Below are 17,278 nucleotides of genomic sequence, written 5' to 3'. Positions count from 1 at the left end.
TACTGTTGAATGTTTTTAATAATATAGAATGTTAAAACAAGTTTCAGTAATTTATAAATTTATAGTTATAAAAAACTATATACATATAATTTGTATATTAATATAGAAATAATCATGAAATTAGATGTGCACAAGTGAAATAAATACTGTATACGCATACTGTATATGAAGACACATCTTTTTCCTAAAGAATGAGCTATCATTTTCTTCAGTATTGACCCACTGTGTACGGATGCTTATGACAACAAGAAAACATTGAAGAACCGCTGGTCTGTCCTCTGAAGATATGTTCTGTTGCCCTCGTAAATCGCTCCAGTGAGCTGTGTGTTGTCTCAGAGAGATGCACTGCACAGTGCTGGGACAGAGCCACATGGTGGAGGCAGGACTGTGAAAATAGTGCCCACACAGTTTGTTTTACTCACAATAGAGAAAACTTGGCTGTGCGCCTGTGTATAACAGCCTCATGTCTTTGGATCATCATTTCAGTACAGCTGGAGTCAAATACGTGAGGTGACATTTAAAAGGCCTTTGACCTCACCTTGTTATTTTAATAAAAAGAACGAAAATAGGACGAAAATGATACACACCTAATTTTCAGAATAGTTAAATTAACATATTTGAAATTCAGTTTCTTTTGAATGTTCCCAAATTATTGGACGGGGTATATGAAGTTATGAATGATTTTTCCTGTTAATTTTTAAAAGCCAGTTCCATACTTTGGTTTCACTGGAAACAAATCTATTTAACTCTTAGTAGAGGGGTGGTCTAATTTATTGCAGTCACAGCTGCTTTCCTCTCCTTGTTTGAGGCCCACGTGGTTAGACTCCTAAGACAATGCTTTGTTCATAGTGAAACAGTCGTTGCTGCTATTTTTATGAGTTCAAATGATCAATGAGGTAAAGGTGATCGAAACAAAACAAAAGACTCTGCGCCTGGTGGCTGTTCATACAGTATTGCATCATTTCCTCTTGGTTCAGTTTCAACCGAACGGCCCCAAATTGACTTGGCAGTTTAAATTTTTAGCAGGGCTTGTAAGTATTTATCTAATCAAAATGTTTAAAGCCATTTTAACTTGCTTAAGCAAACCTCCTTTTTTCTGGGATCTTAATATCATACATGACACACAGCTGAGGTTCTTTTAAGTTCTGTAGTGTGATTGTGGCAGTACTTGAGAGAAGTTCATGTTGGCCTGGGAATCTGTTACCAGGGCCTTCTATGTTTCATGTGATGCTGTGCTGTAGGAACACCACAGAAACTGAGCCTTGACCTCAGCATACTCATACTGAAGTCAAAGGTATTGTAATCAAGGTATTTCAACTGATAACTGAATGTTCAAACAAATTCTAGGCCCTACAGCCAAAACATTGTTTCTCTTTTCTATTCTATAGCATGGAATTAACTTGGAATTTACTTGTAATGATTATTATTGCAGCTACAGATTTTATTCAGGGTGTAGTCCATTCTATAAACCAGGGACATAATACTTCACTTCCGGAGGTTTGTAGGCTGTCCTAGTTTAGGTAATGTAAATGAGATCTAATTTAGCACCTCTGGGTTTGTCTTTGAGGGGTTTTGTTAAGATTGCGTGTTGAAGGAGTGACAATCTGGGGCTCATATGCATTGCTTTATATGAGCTGGTAACAATATGACAATCTGACACTTCTGAAACCCTTTCAGTGGGAGCTGACTTGCTGACTCCCACCAGCAGTCAACCCCTAGGTCGCTCTGTTGCTGCCCCAACCTCCAGGGTGGTAAAAAATAGGGGTTCCATTGCATAAGCTGGAGGAGTTGGATTACTTTGTGTTGAGATGGAACAGTACTATTGAATTCTTCTGTTTTGACTACAGCTACTCTGGTTTTCTTGTTTTCAGTTTAGTGTGCAACAGAATACTGGTTGCTAATAAATTCTCTGAACTCACATTAAATGCGCTGAAAGTGGAACATTAAGATGATATATTTTGAAGCTGACACAGTAGCTACAAAATCTTCTTCTTGCTTCTAACACAGGTCTTAAAGTTTTCATGTTAACTAGACCCATGTTTTTTGAGCCCCTTGACCCGAGGACCAGTTCCTACTGGTTTTTACAGACATACCCGGAGAACCACAGTTACAATAGGCGAATTCAATAGGTTTTATCCCATTGCCTTGTTTTTGGCCTAATCAGTCCTCCAATATAGAGGACCTTAGAGAGCTGATTCCTGGTACAAAAAGGTTGTGGATCACTGAACTAAACCAATGAAGCACAAAAGAAAAGGTTAATAACAAAAAGAAGAAGAGCAGGCAGCACTAATAACTAATAAAGCATAAAATGACCACCCTTTCTAGTTTTGAATGTGGCAGACATCAATATATACAGAAGGTTAAAATGTTGTTCTGTGTACAAGCAATCTATTACTAACTTGTTAATTTTATAATGCAACTGCCACAAGTGGTCAGCTACTCTTTCTGTCCTTGTATTGGTATTGATACTGGTGTTGTATTGGTATTGTATCTGATATAATTGCTTTTGCAGTATAATGAGACAGCATGAATATGCTTGTCTTTTGGTGCTTCAAAGCAACAGGGAAACAAGAAATCCACAAAGACGTACACATTAAAAAATGAGTTATTTTAAAATGAGAACAGCTATACATAAATTATTCTCTTCTCTAAGTTCTGGAATTCCCAGTTGCTGGAGATGTCGCACCAAAATGTGAACAGAAAAAAATAGATTTAGTGAAGCAGCATTTTTTGCCAGTTTAGTTCCTCAAAGTTTGCACTATTAGAAATGTAAACACATATCAGGAAGTAGGAAGAGTCAATAAGAATTTAATTCAATTCAATTATTTAACCATGTACCCTAGGGTATGTGCTGTGAAAGTAAAAATTCTATGTTGTGAAGCAGGTAACAATTATATAACCTTTTGTTAAGCAGTATTTAGCAACAGCCTTTTCAAGCTGTGGAAGAGACAACAGCAGGGGTTTGTCCCTTAGCAGATATAAAAGACAACGTTCTAGCAGATGATGTATAAGAATGATACAAACTACAAGGTTATGATGTCTAATCTATTGATAAATTATGTGCATGTAGAATTCTAATTTAGATTAAAATACATTTCTTTTTCTTTTACATTGATGTGTCACATAATTTAATAAATCGCTCATCAGATAACTGTAGGCACTACCTTAGACCAGGGCTCCGGTGTGATAATGGGACTATGGATTGATCGGGCTCACTGCCCCACTAATTTCTCAGCTAGAAAACTTTAAGAACAGTGCCAGACTGACCTAAAGGCTACAATGGCAAAGCAATGACTTATCTGGAAAAGCAATACCATATATCAAGAACCTATATTGAACTTCAGTCTCCCTTTTCTTCCACAAGAACACTTAAGTGTGGTATGTATTAAAGGTTCCTCTTGCCTGAATATATTTTTTTATGTTGCACACACTGTAAGCATGGGGAAACCTTTTAACTCTTTTCTTCTAGTGCTGTCTGGGAGAGATTATAAAATGTATAGATTAGAACAGTTGGTTGATACCCCTGTAGATTTGCTAGATTGGTGGATACCTTGGGCCAGGCTATGAAATGAGAAATCATTCCCATTTCTCAAAAGATCAAATTTAGCAATAATGTAACATTTTTCAGCATTTAAAAGTTCCTGTAATTCTTAAGTTCTCCTTTTCCCTCAGTTCGAAAGTATGCTATTTATAAGAGGCCACTAGATCTATCTAGATTGTTTAGTTCTTAGTAGCTTAGTATCTAAGGATATTGGCTTCAACTACATGATTGATGACATGTTCCCTTTGTGTGAAGAAATGCCTCCTGTTCTCAAAAGTTGTTTCAAATGTACTGTACTTTCCCATTAGTTTCCATTTGTGTGTATCCTGGATCTTTCTCCCGTGTTGATTCTGAAGATGTACACTGGATTGACATTCTATTTGTTTGAGAATTTTGAATAATCTATTCAGTCATAGCCTTTGCTGTTCAAGAATTGGTCACTTTCAAATTTTAATATAATATCCCCTTACTTTTAATTTGTTTATAGAATTTGAGTAGGAAAACATCTAGTTAATATCTTGTAATCATCGGAGGGAAATTTTCCAAAATCTTCAGCACTGGGCAAATATGTTCTATTTTGAAATTCCAAATATTTTTATACTACAACAATATATTCCTGGTAAGAAGTGGTGGCACTGTGGCTAAGGATCTGCACCTGTGGCTGGAAGGTTGCTGGTTTGTATCCCGGGGCTGGCAGAGGAATCCTACTCTGTTGGGCCCCTGAGCAAGGCCCTTAACCCCAACTGCTCCAGGGGTGCCATATAAATGGCTGACCCTGTGCTCTGACCCCAAGCTTCTCTCCCTGTCTGTGTGTCTCATGGAGAGCAAGCTGGGGTATGCGAGAAGACAACTTCCTAATGCAAGAAATTGTATGTGGCTAATAAAGTGATCTTAAAAAAAATCTTAAATCTATCTTACAACCACAGGGAACACTCATATAAACACAAATGGACAATTTAGAGACACCTAATCAGTATTTCCTTGGGTGATGAAAGAAACCCAGAGCCCCTGCAGAAAACTCTCATGGACAACAAATACAGACTGAAGGTTCCTCTGCCCTAGGCCCACAAACAGTCAGGTTAATATATACATATTATTTTCAGATAATGTATTTGTTCAGTTGGCTGCACAGTGGCACAATGGTTAGCACTGCTTCCCCATGGTGTTAGGGCCCCGAGTTCAATTTCTGGGATGCTCCCTGTGTGGAGTTTGCGTGGTCTCTTCTTGTTCACATGGGTTTCCTCTGGGTGTTCCGGTTTCCTCCCCACACGTTAGTGTCTGCTTGTTGGTGTCTGTTCAGGCACTACAACGGACTGGCGTCCCATCCAGGGTGTACCCCGCCTCATGCCCATTGTTTCCCAGGATAGCCTACGTGCCGGTGGGACCCTGAATTGGACGAGAGGTTATTGAAAGTGATGTGAAGGGACTTATTCAGCTTGAGCAGAAGTTGAAACTCACAGCTATATTTGTAGTTGCGCTACACTGCCTTAAGACAGTGATAGCTGTCACTAATATTTGCTATTCAGACAGGAAGCTTTAAAGACAAATATCTTTGCAATTTCAGGACACATGGCAGGATAGATTCTATATGTAGAGGGTGTCAGAGAAAAAAAACAAAATTCTAAGCAATGTATAAGAATCTACCAATGGATCCTGAATCCAACTATAAAGACTGATGTCTGAAAGTGGAGGCAATTGGAGTTGCTGCCTTGTTACCAAGGCTTTACTGTATGAGGGATAGTTCCAAGCTTTCTTGGCAGACAGATCCAAAAAGTGTTTCAGCATCTCAGTTTTGTTCATCATGAGCACTACTGTCAAATGTTAGACAGCTTTTCAGTGGTTTAACTAAGTAGCAGCTTTGTAATAAATACCTCCAAATCCTCAAACGCAGGTTAAGTAAATGCACACATTTGAGTCTCCTCTCCTAGAGGAACAAAACTGTCAAGGCAGACCCGTAAATTTAATGGGAGGATGGTCCCAATGCGGTACCTAAGGAGTAAAACAAGAGGCGGAGTCCGAGTAGGGTTCCAAGGTCTGTGAGGGAAAAGGCAAGAGCGAAGGTATCCAAACCAAAGAAGGGCAAGGCTGGGGTCGAAGTCGAGTAGGCAAATCCAGAGGTCAGAAGGAGGAGAACAACGAGTGGGTTTCCAAATCCGTGGGGCGAGACAGTAGGCGAAGTCGAGGTAGAGGTAGAGTTCCGTGGTAGGTAACGAGGAGTCAGTAGGCAAAGAGAAACAAAGGCAAGGCAGGTGAACTAAAGTACAACCAATACCGGGCAAAGAGCAGAGGATACAGAGGGGTTTAAGTACTGTGTGAAGAAGAAGGTGCGTTGATTGAGGAAGTGTCGTGGTTGGCTGATTTGCAGAGGCGGTGTCGTTTGGCAGAAGTGCTCAAGGCTGAGGTGTAATTAGTGCGGGTGCGTTTCCGTGTGAGAATGCGGTGAGTAGAGGGCATGACAAAAACAATACGATATGAAAATACTTTTTTGTCTAATTTCTCAGAAATTTGTTTTGCATCCAATCAGCTATGCTTTACACGCTTAAAAATCATTCAAACAGTTCATTAACTTTACATTAAAATAAATATAACATCACACAAAATCACACATTAACCCATACATAATCTTTATGCACTACTCTTATGTAAATTCACACAGCTTCCCAGAACAAGTAAGTTTACTTGCTCCACAATACCATAGCCCCTATAATAGCAGAATCCAAAAACTAAGTGATACATTTTGAATTGCAGTTCACCATAGGACTAGAATCATTTACTGTATGTATTTTACCATCATTGCCTGGATCTTGATTCTTTAAACATTAGACTTAGAAATAACGTTCCTCAAGTAATTCATACTTATTTCAACAGGCGCGCAAAGTTAAGATCTTGCTTTGGTTCTATATATAGTATACTCTTTTCAGTAGTTTTGTCAGACCCTAATAAACGCGATAGAGAGATTAAATGTATTGGATGTTGTTTGGTGCACTACTCAGGTAGTGGTAGTCTATCTATCAGGATGAGGTTGACTGAACCCCCCTCATTTTCACCAGGAATGAGTCAGGGAGCTGCTGCAAAGGTGTTGATGGGGAGACAGAAAGGGTGTGAGAGAGAGTTGTGAAAGGAAAGTTTATAGAGGCGAGATATTTATACATAGGAGAGTCTAAGTAGGTGAGATCAGTATCTGATTTTCTTACCGAATGTCTGTCAGAAAACCCTATTAGAAAAGTACTGGGAATTTGTGAGACACAACTTTGGGAGATGACCATGGACACTGATACATTAGCTTATTTTTTGTGACATGTCAAGACACACTAACCTTCTGGAAGTGTTTCCCTTTCAAAACCCAACATGATAAAACACAAAATCAAAGACCTAATGTTCTCATTGAGGTTTTGTGTAAATGTTTAAAATGTCACTTTCTGTTTTTTTTTTTTTTTTTTTAGGGTAGCAGGGATTGGAGCAATAATGGATTTGGCAATCACTTCTATCAGTGTTTTACTTCTCTATTTGTAATTGGATGTCCTCCACCTCCCTCCCCAGAGCAGTCCAAGAGATAACCTAATGTTGAGGAAATGGCTGATCATCATCAGGTCAAGACTTCCTTCCTCTTTATCCAACTGCGGTCACCAACTAAGGCATCTGGGCAAAAACGCCCTGCTGACACGGCTTGCACAGCTGGCTTTGAAGAAAAGCTTTCTTTAGGTTTCAAAAGAAATGCATCAGCCTTGGCATGTGACCGCACGACGCCAGCAACCTCCTGCATGAGCAAGGAGAGACCAGATTGTCACTGCCGCGGGCAAGACGGTGACACTGGCAGCAGGAACGGGGAGAAAACATTTCAGTTTCCCATCTGGGCAAAACGCAACAGTAACCCTACAGAAATGAGCAAAGAAAGGCAAGCAGCTCCAGCACAGAGTGAGATCTCTGCATTCCATTCAGACGCTGACAGTGTTGGAAATACAAACTTCCTGAACCCAGCAGCGAGTTCTGACAATACCACAGTGCCTCTGAATGAGTCTCGGGGCTCAGAACTAAAGAGTGTACAGTCACAAGAAGCTGGTGAGCCCTCTGAATATATTTACTCCTCCAGCACTCATTCTCCTGCAGATAGAGACTACTCTTCCAGAGAGCTGATACCACCTCCATCTCCTGAGAAGAAGGAAAGCGTCTGGTGGAAAGTTGAGGTCAACAAACCGACAGTAGTGGAAACACCGATTCTCTTCAGAAGCCCAGAGAGCAAGACCTTTACGTCAGCTGTGATCGAGAGGTCATTAAAATTACCTGGAGGTTACAAAAAGGCGAGACACATACGTTCTGCCATGACTTCACCTGCATCTCAGCCTTCCTTCTTGACAGGGGATCCGTCACTCTCTTTTGGAACACTTCAAAAGGTAGGCACATGCTCGCCCACTCTTTTAATATGAAACTATGTGGAAAAAGTGTACTGAAGTGTCACTTCTACAGGAATAGGTTGCTGAGTTTGGAAAACTGTGAGCAGAATATTTTGTGAAATGTAGCCAATTGCTGCTTGAATTTTTTTAAAGAGGTTTTTTGAATGCATTTAAAATGTGGAATTCTCTTTACCTGCCTATCTACCTTGAAATGGAGATGATATAGAGCAGTCCCTAAGCCTTTGGTTTCATAACTGACAGGTTAGAGGTTCAAGTCCCTGCTACAACACGTTGCACCTTAAGAGAGGTACTTTACACTTGTCCACACAGTGTAAGTGGGGACCAGCATTGCTGAGGCTAATCTGTGTGGTGGACTGGTGTCTCATTTAAGGGGTGTCATCTGCTCTACAAGAAATAGATGGTACTGTGATTATCGCAAGTAAATATGATTAAATAAATAAATATAAATAAACAAATTATGTGTCATATAAAAGATGAATAAGGCAATGTATGGCATAGGACCTTCAGGGTTTTCTTTTCTGGAATATTACATTTATTAGATTATCTTTAAAATTGTCTTTATGTGTAGCCAATGATGATATTAATGTAAAAAACTCAAATAGCAAACACCTGTTGAGTATGACAAGGATGGTACCAACTAAGTGAAAATTCCTTTAGAAATGTCTAAATCCAAAAGGTAAATGACTCATTAAGAGTGCACCCACATTGTGACTTGAGAATCATTAAATTAAAGTTTATCACACATTTGTGGAAGATAAACACCAATGGTCCCCCGCCTTGATACACAGATAACTATGATAAGAGTTATCCGGCATTACTCACTGTCATTCCTACCAGCTAATGGTCTGGAAACAGTTTCATCTACAGTGGCTGGGAGGATTTTGACTTAAGTCATATTTTCACTTATCAACAGTTATTTTTTCATGTGACAGTTCATTTTTTTTTCATACTCTTTCTGACATTTACAATTAAAGTGCAGGTGTTTGCACCGGATCAAATATAAACTCTTTCTTTCTGCAAGGTCTTCTTTCTTTTCTGTTGTGGGCATACATGTGTACCTACACACACAACCTCAGTTCTTTCCTTCTGCTATTGTATATCACTTCTTTATCAATAATTTAAATATTTGTTTGAAGACTTCAAGGACCACAACCACACATTACTTTTTTATTTGCATTGTAGTGATTACAAGCTTGACGTGAGATTCTTACAGAATCATCACGTACTGTTCCTTCCATGATCCATATGCAATATGCTTCATCACAATATATTGTTTTTGTAATTTAAAATGACATGTTTCTGATCTGAATTCAAATAAATTAAGGTTAAAAGCTGAGCTAAATCACTTACCTCCTCAATTGAATCTGCTTAATAATATAATGGTAGTGCATATAATGCACTTCCAAAATTACTTTTAGAGCAATATGCAAAGCTGCTATTATGTAACCTGTTATTAAGATGTTTGTCTTCAGATGTTGAATTCTTTAAAGAATGAATCATTCATCTGTTGCCTTACAGAGTTCCATCCATCCATTTTCTAACCCCTTTATTCAATACAGGGTTGAGGGCCTACTGTTATTCATCTGAATTAATTATTTGGTTTATGTTTCAATTTCAAGACTTGTAGACTTGATGTCATTTTGATATAAATGCTTTGTTTTAATTGCTGATTTTATGTTTCTAATTGTCTAAGTAATTACATTTTAAAAAATGTTTCAGGAATTAACTTATATTACTTAATTGAATTATGTCATACATTTACCAGTTTGGTATATTTTTTCTTTTGCTCTCTGGAACGGCCTTTTGTGTTTAAGTAGCTAATGGTTTTAATTAACCTTTGTTGATAGTCTGATCCTTCACTACATGGACTTCCTGTCTTTTTTTTACTGTATTCATGGTTTTGCACCTTTTGTGAAAACTATTTGCTAAAATATTCAGTCGTATATAAGTAGAAGAAAAAGAAATATGGCATTTTTGGAATATGCTATCTAGTTTAAAGAATGTTAGAGAAATAACGTAACATACATTAGTGAAGTGCCCCTGTTGAGTTCAGTTTGAATTCATTTACAAAAAGCAAACACTAAAAGTGTCCTACAATGTCCAGTAATGCATAGCTGATAAAAATATATTAATGTACGTTAAACACAGCGATTCGATCCCAATTATTTAACACATGACATGAGCATAAGTACCTGTCCAATTTCTGCTGTTTTTAGAGTGCTGGATGGCAGCTAACCTCTGTGTAAGTCCAGATGTACAGTTAGTCAGAATACAGTACGTTCATTTGAACAAAGCGATCTTCCATTGGACTGTGGTGCAAAAGGACACATGTTGTATGCTGAAGAAAAGCATTACAGAGCACCTTCTTGATTCGCACCTATGTCACTGATGCGGATAATGCTGAATTTTGTGTTGCAAAATCCGATTTGAATACGGCCTGTGATTTTCCTAGAAAACAATACATGGAATTAAGTAATTCACAGGTTTATTTGCTGGATGGATTTCACGGTCTCTCCAGTGCTGACTGAGGAGTAACAACATTTGTAATGGGCCCACTTAAAATTCTGCTGCCACTGTTAGAACAGCACTTTTCTTATGTACAGGTGTTTCCTTCAGTGAAAACCCTTCCTTTTCCTTTAGGCTTCAAAAGTTGCTGTGTGCAAGGGCTTTAATCTGAAATGTACAATTCTAAGTCAAATGGCTCTGCTGCCTCAAATTCTAAAACATTTCTCAATTATTCATTGAGATAATGCTAAACTCTTTAATCGTGTGTTTTTTTTTTCTGAGGGGTTCTATGTCAGTACTGTAAGCCCAAAGTAAAATATCACCCCCTTGTGTCAGTATTTAAAAACTACCATGGAGAAAGCGAAATGCAAGCAAGAAAGAACATTTGAGCTCCATGAGATTTCTTGAATGTATTAATTATTCCAGTGGCCTTCCTGGGATTAATACTTATCCCCCCAGCTTCTACATTTCCACTCTTAAATTGAGGTGACCCAGCTTGTCTGCCTCCTGAACAACATCTTCCAAGACTGCAGAATACGTATGGACCTGTATCTGTCCCACATGAAAGGCAGGCTGCTGGAATTAACTGTCAGAAAAAAAAATATTTTTCTTTGTTTTTTATAATTTTAGTCATTGGAATTTCAAAGGCAAAGCTGTACATTTTAGAACCTAAAAATATACAAAACCATTTTTACATAATGGAAAGTAACATGTTCTAAGAATCTGATTTTAGCAGCATATGAAAATGATAACTGTGTAAAACATTGCCGATATTCAACAGTCATTATTCAAGTGTGAATAATGTGGCCATTCAGGACTTTCTCAATGAGGTCAATGTACTACTTAGGGAGCTAGCATTTACATTGGACACATCCCAGAATAACCACCTACAAGCCAAATAGTACCTTTTAGGTTTTCATGAAGTCATACTGTTAATATAAATCCTCCATTTAAACATAAAACACAAAAGCAAGGAAATAAAATTAGTATAGTTTGCTAACCAACCATAGCTCAATTGTTTTATAAGACTCCAATCTCTAATGATTATCTTGTGAGCAACGAATTGCCATCTCAGTGTTTACTACAGTAAACTTGAAAAAATACAATATTTTGCCAATAAAGTTATCTTCCGTGCAAAAAAGAGAGACAGTATAGCTAACAAATTATTAGCTAATGAAGTTACATATTGAATTGTTTCTGTTAAGCACCTAACAGTCACTGCTTTGTCACAGAACCTTTTTATATCTTAACTCTACAAACTACTGGGTTTAATAACATAATAATAATAAAATTTATTTTTTATAGTGTCTTTAAAGGTAGCTTCTCAAAGCGCTTTACAGAATGACAACAACAATAAATAAAAAAGAATACACAAGATAAAACATAATTACAATACACAGAGGAGACTGTGGATGCTGGTAATAAGTATAGTAGGAGCAGAAGGGTAAATAATGGAACCAGTTAAGTAAAGGTTCTTCTAAAGAAGAAGGTTTTGAGTCTGGATTTGAAGGAGTTTAGAGAAGGTGACTCTGATATCCTTGGGCAGAGAGTTCCAGAGCTTGGGGGGCATAACAGGAGAAGGCCCTGTCACCTGTAGAATGTAGACAGGCTTGGGGGACAGTTAATTGCATTGCATTTTCATACGATTAACCTACAGTGAATCTGAAATTCAAATGTCATTAGTACACAGAAAAAATAATCATTTTCAGTTCACTGTCCCAACACTTTTTCAATGTACATCGCAGGTTTCATGAGAAGTGCTTTTTTATGCTGAGGCATCTCTGATGGTGTTGTTTGTGAAATGGGGAGGAAGCCAAGGGACAGAACTGAAATGTGCCCCAGGACTCTCGAGAGAGGAACTTTCTCTTTCACACTCACAGGTCTGTCCGTCCTTGAGGTCACCTCTTCCTTCCTCCTCACTGTTTTGTGTTGTGACTGAACTGGGATTCCAGGTCAAATGACTATTCGGGCAATGTGAGGTTGTTAATGCTCTTGTATTTCACAAGGAACCTCAGTGTTTCAAAACCTGCCTATTTTTAGTATATATTCATATATTTGCAAGAACCACAAATTAAGGCTTAACTGCATTAAAACAAAATTGTCAGCATAACTATTATGCCAGATGCACTCAATATGTTTCAGCTAGAAGCAGAAGAGCAGGAAATGTTTTATTTGAGATCTGTTGTCAGACGTGATATTTTTGATAAATTCCTCACTGACTTCTTTATATTCCCCTGCATGATTTCTCCATTCATTTCGCATTCCCCTGCCTTCTGTAAGCTTGTTTCTCAATGCCTAAAGCTGCTGCATGCCTCCAACTTTAATGTTAACTCCTTCATGTTTCATGGGTCGCAGCCCCTCACCTTTAAATTCTTCTGAGAACATTCTTCACAGTTTCATTCTCTGTTCCAATTCTCTTTCTTTCAATGTCTTTGGATCAGTTTTGTGTAGGATCCAGATTGTTTGAAACACTGTGATTGTACATTCCACTAAAAGAACACCCCCGGGTTTTTTTCCTCTTTCCGTAAGGCTGACTTCTCCTACACTTTGTCTGAATTGTTATATGATGTTCATGTGACTATTTTTTCTACTTCTGTACAATTTGATAACTAGCATGCAAATGTGTTCATTAACATCAGGTAAGAGTTTAAATGTGCACATATTTATGAGGTTTACTAAGCAGCTTATTACTTTAATTTTATTTTCAACGCACGGGACATTTGTTGCATATGTCTGCAAAAAGATTTTTTAAAAGTGTTATATATTTTTATTTTTCTAAAACTTAAATTAAGTGGACATAATGAACTTTTACTTATGTAATGTTGTCATTATTGTTTCTAAGTTATTGTGACTGTAAGGAATAAATAACTTTGATGCACTGCAAGAGTTTTTATAGCATGAGAAATACAGTATATTCTAACTTCTTTCATGATGGGAACAATCAAAATACTATTAGTATTTGTAATACTGTAAGTACACCAATTTCTATGATACTGAGTAACTGATGACCACAGTCATAATTTATATTTTTGTATGATTTATTTTTGGAAAATTAATGTGTGGACAATTCCCTTGAACCAATATTAAGTTATTAACAATCCTAAAAAGAGAAGACAAGCCAAATATACTGTACAATTACAGCTATTATTGTTTTGTTTTGCATTTAACATTACTAAAAATGCTAAATTAAAATATTACAATAAATGGAACTCAGGAAATAGAAACCAATTTACTAATTTGTTTTTTACACTATCCTTATTAGAAAACATATTAAAAAAAATAAACACTGAAAACATTATGCAGTTTATGGTGTATACCAAAATAAGAGTTTCTGCACAAAAATAAAATATTTCTGGTAATGAAAATGTACCTATGAGTACTGAATGAAGTCTATATACAGTATGTCTAACTCTCCTGGGAAGTGAGTTGGCTTTAGAAGTTAAGGAACTTTAGAAAGCTACGGAAACAAATCTTTCAGATAGGAAAATAGAGAGTATTCTATTCATTTCAAAGAGTGCTTGCCAAAAAATGTAACACTCCAGCAGCTCTGGTATGTTTTAGTCTGGAAGAATTATATACAATTGAGTGCTGTAATGAAAATCCATTTCCATCATTTCAACATTTTCCAATGCTTTTTATAAAGTTTAAGCAATTATGACTTGTATATATAGAAGAAAAGACATGTTATGTAGGCAAAGAATGTCTCTGGGAAGCTTGAAATGAACTAATTACTTTTTCCACTTCTCTGATATCTTACACTAATTTTATCAGTCCTTCCTAGATCCTTGAATCAGCTTATTGACTATTAGTGCTGTCAGGAATTCTGTAATATTTCCATATTTATGTGTAAAATATATTTATGTGTACTTCTTTACCTAGCATTTATTATACCCAGTAACCATAGAATTGAGCTAAATATCCCATTTTAAGACATAAACATGAGCTAAGTGAAGCATAGCAAAATAAGCCAATAGATAATACAAAAGTTAAAGTCGTTTATCATTTTGAGACAATTAAAGTATAGTATAATGACTTAACTTACACTTCCAATATATAAAGATATTAAATATTAACCAAATAGCAATTAAATGTATAATTAAATCACCACAGTACTAAACACAAAAGCCTTCACATTCTGTGATTCTGTGTTCTTATGTACAAGTTCAAGCCCTGAAACTATTTATTAATATGTAAATATATGTCCTGACCTGCTGCAGGTGATTGCTGCTGACACAAAACCTGCCCTGCTGTTATGGAATAATACTTCTAATAATCATAGGTTCAGCAGTTCTGCATAATTTTAATTATACTGCATGTATCTGTGATCCATATTGCTCTCTATAAACCTGCATTTATATCCATATTTGTACATTGTAAATAAATATATGGAAATTAAAGGGAATTTTGAATTTTGCCTTAATGCAAACAGAAAAAATCTCAAACAACAGAAAATTACACAGCATTTTAACATGTATTGCTGTAGACTGATATTTTTTTAAATGATTTTGATCTGTGGCTATGTAAAAACACACAAAAACACATCCAAAAGAATGCTGTTCCATGAGTATTGTGACTCATATTGGCAATCAATCATTTTCTTTGGGGCATGTGCATGTATGTGCAAGTGCACTCAAATAGAGACACACCTTTGTACATTTGTATATCACCCAAAACTGAGTATGCACAAGAACATGGAATCTGAAATCACATAAGACAGCCGATACATTAGTAAAGATACTGCATGTCACCTCTCTAGGAGCAATAGCCGTAAGACCTATAAGAGTTTTATTCAACTAGGTGGATAGTGGACAACAAAGATCACACATTTGAATACACATATGAGTGAATTTAAATCTCATCTTTCAGAAATGTAGTCTTCTAGATAGAACATACATTTTAAATAACTCTTAAAGCAAACTAGGCTCTGGGCTTCGGTAACCTTTAATTGGATAGGCAGTGATTGAAAAAGATGGTGATGGTGATAAAGCAAACTTTTAACAATATTTTCCAGTCCTCAGTAATTCCTGAGCTCTGAATACAGCATGTGGATAATTATGCCTACAGTATTGTATAAAGGTGCTGTTTCATTCATTTCACTGTTACTGTCATGGAAACGGTTAATTCAGCAGGACCATGAGACTGAAAACATTTGAGTTCCCCAAAGGCCAAAGAAAACAGCACTCCATTTGTTCATTTATTTTATTCTCCAGTTATATTTTAGAGCATGCTTTAAAGGTTTTTCTTGGACTAGGGCTTTTAGATTCATGAAGTCCTCTTTTTCAATGATAGTTTATTTTTATATATTCCTTGCATGTGACTAATGCAGTCAAACCACAGTGTATTACTGACCTTAGCTTTTACCACACTTGACTTATATTACTTGGTGCATTTATGTCTCGGAATGAGGGGAAAGAAACATTCTATTGTATTACTGTAGCTACATGAAAGCTGTCATGAAGTCTATGTGTTTATGAAGACATTTCTAGCTTTCAATAACATATAATCTCCACCACAATCTCATCTAATCTCCACAGTAAGTACAGCAGATTCATTTTTAAAAATACACATCCTATAAATATAGTAATTATTTTTATAATTATCAAATTATTTTTGAAGCAATCTGCTTAAAAATCTTTATTGTACATTAGAGATACATTATCCTTACATGTCTCCTTTGCTTGTAAGCAAAGAGTGAGCAGGATACTGTTGACCCATGGACCTTTTCTTCCATCTCAGCCACTGAACTCTGTAATTCCGTTGCGTTTGGCCTCACGGTGGCATCGCGAGCCAGTTTCCTACTCGCCTGGCAGCTTAGTTTAGAGGGGCAGTCTGATTCAGGCAGTATCTACTGTAAGAGGGTTCACCATGCTCAAAGAGAAACCAAGAGTCTTTGTAATAGTCTAGACCTTTCTTCTGCCTTTAAACAACTTTTCCCTGAGATGTTTTTAAAGGTCCTTGATTTTCATGGTTAACGTTTTGCTTAAATTTTCACTCCTTGACTGAGAGACCTTGCAGAGATAGGTGTAATTATGGTAATTAATTGTGGATTAATTACCATGAATATACTTACTGTATCAGTAATTAATCACAGATGGTAATTATGTAAACCACTCTTAAAGCAGACGGTGGCCACTCTACTGAATATGTAGCTTGCTAAAGTCATTTTCAAAACCTAAATTGATGGTATCATGATGCTTCCATTTTTCTTTTAGATTAGTTATTTTTTCATATTAGTTATCTGTTTAGAGTCTGTCTGTTTTTTGCTTTGTATGTCTGGATCAGTTGTGCAGAAAACGTATGTGAATTTCAAGTGCCATGAATATATGCTTTGAGGCAACAAAATGTTAAAACTGTGTAAGGCTCTGAGTTCTTTTGCAGTTCTTGGCTTCATTGACATTACACAAATGCTCTTCTTTATCAAGGGTGCCAATACTTTTGGAGGTGACTGTACTTAGCTATGTATACTACTCTAGACTGCAGGATGAAATAGGGTTTAGACTATAAACTCAATGGAGGGTCATGGGTTCAAATCCTGAGAGGGCATTACTGTTGTACTCTTCAGCAAGGTACTGTACTATGGTATAAATACGGTATCTCCAGATCATTATTGTAAACGAGAATGTTTTCTCAATTGACTTACATGGTGGAATATAAACGATATCTTAACATTGATGATTTTTATTTTGCTTCCTTGCAGTGTCTAGATGAGGAAAACTGAGAGATTGTGTCTCTCATAAGCAACCTATTAAAGCTTAGCGTTTCACCCCTTTTCTATTTTGTAGTTATATGCTTTTGGTACCTGTATGCAACACTCCTCAAT

At 36.7% G+C, this 17,278-nt stretch overlaps 1 protein-coding gene across 1 annotated transcript in view; it reads left to right on the top strand.

The window, feature by feature from the left end:
* Nucleotides 1-6,984: 6,984 nt before the first annotated feature.
* Nucleotides 6,985-17,278, top strand: part of psd3l (pleckstrin and Sec7 domain containing 3, like) — a 231,074-nt gene continuing 220,780 nt past the window's right edge. The window contains exon 1 of the mRNA XM_088910121.1: nt 6,985-7,932. Coding sequence (XP_088766247.1) covers nt 7,114-7,932 — 819 coding nt within the window. The 5' untranslated portion in view covers nt 6,985-7,113. The remainder of the gene's footprint in view (nt 7,933-17,278) is intronic.

The sequence above is a fragment of the Atractosteus spatula genome, chromosome 3 (assembly GCF_055471065.1).
Source record: "Atractosteus spatula isolate fAtrSpa1 chromosome 3, fAtrSpa1.hap1, whole genome shotgun sequence".
Taxonomy (NCBI): Eukaryota; Metazoa; Chordata; class Actinopteri; order Semionotiformes; family Lepisosteidae; genus Atractosteus; species Atractosteus spatula.
Note: the sequence above shows the minus strand (reverse complement) of the source record. Positions and strands in the feature narration are given on the sequence as shown.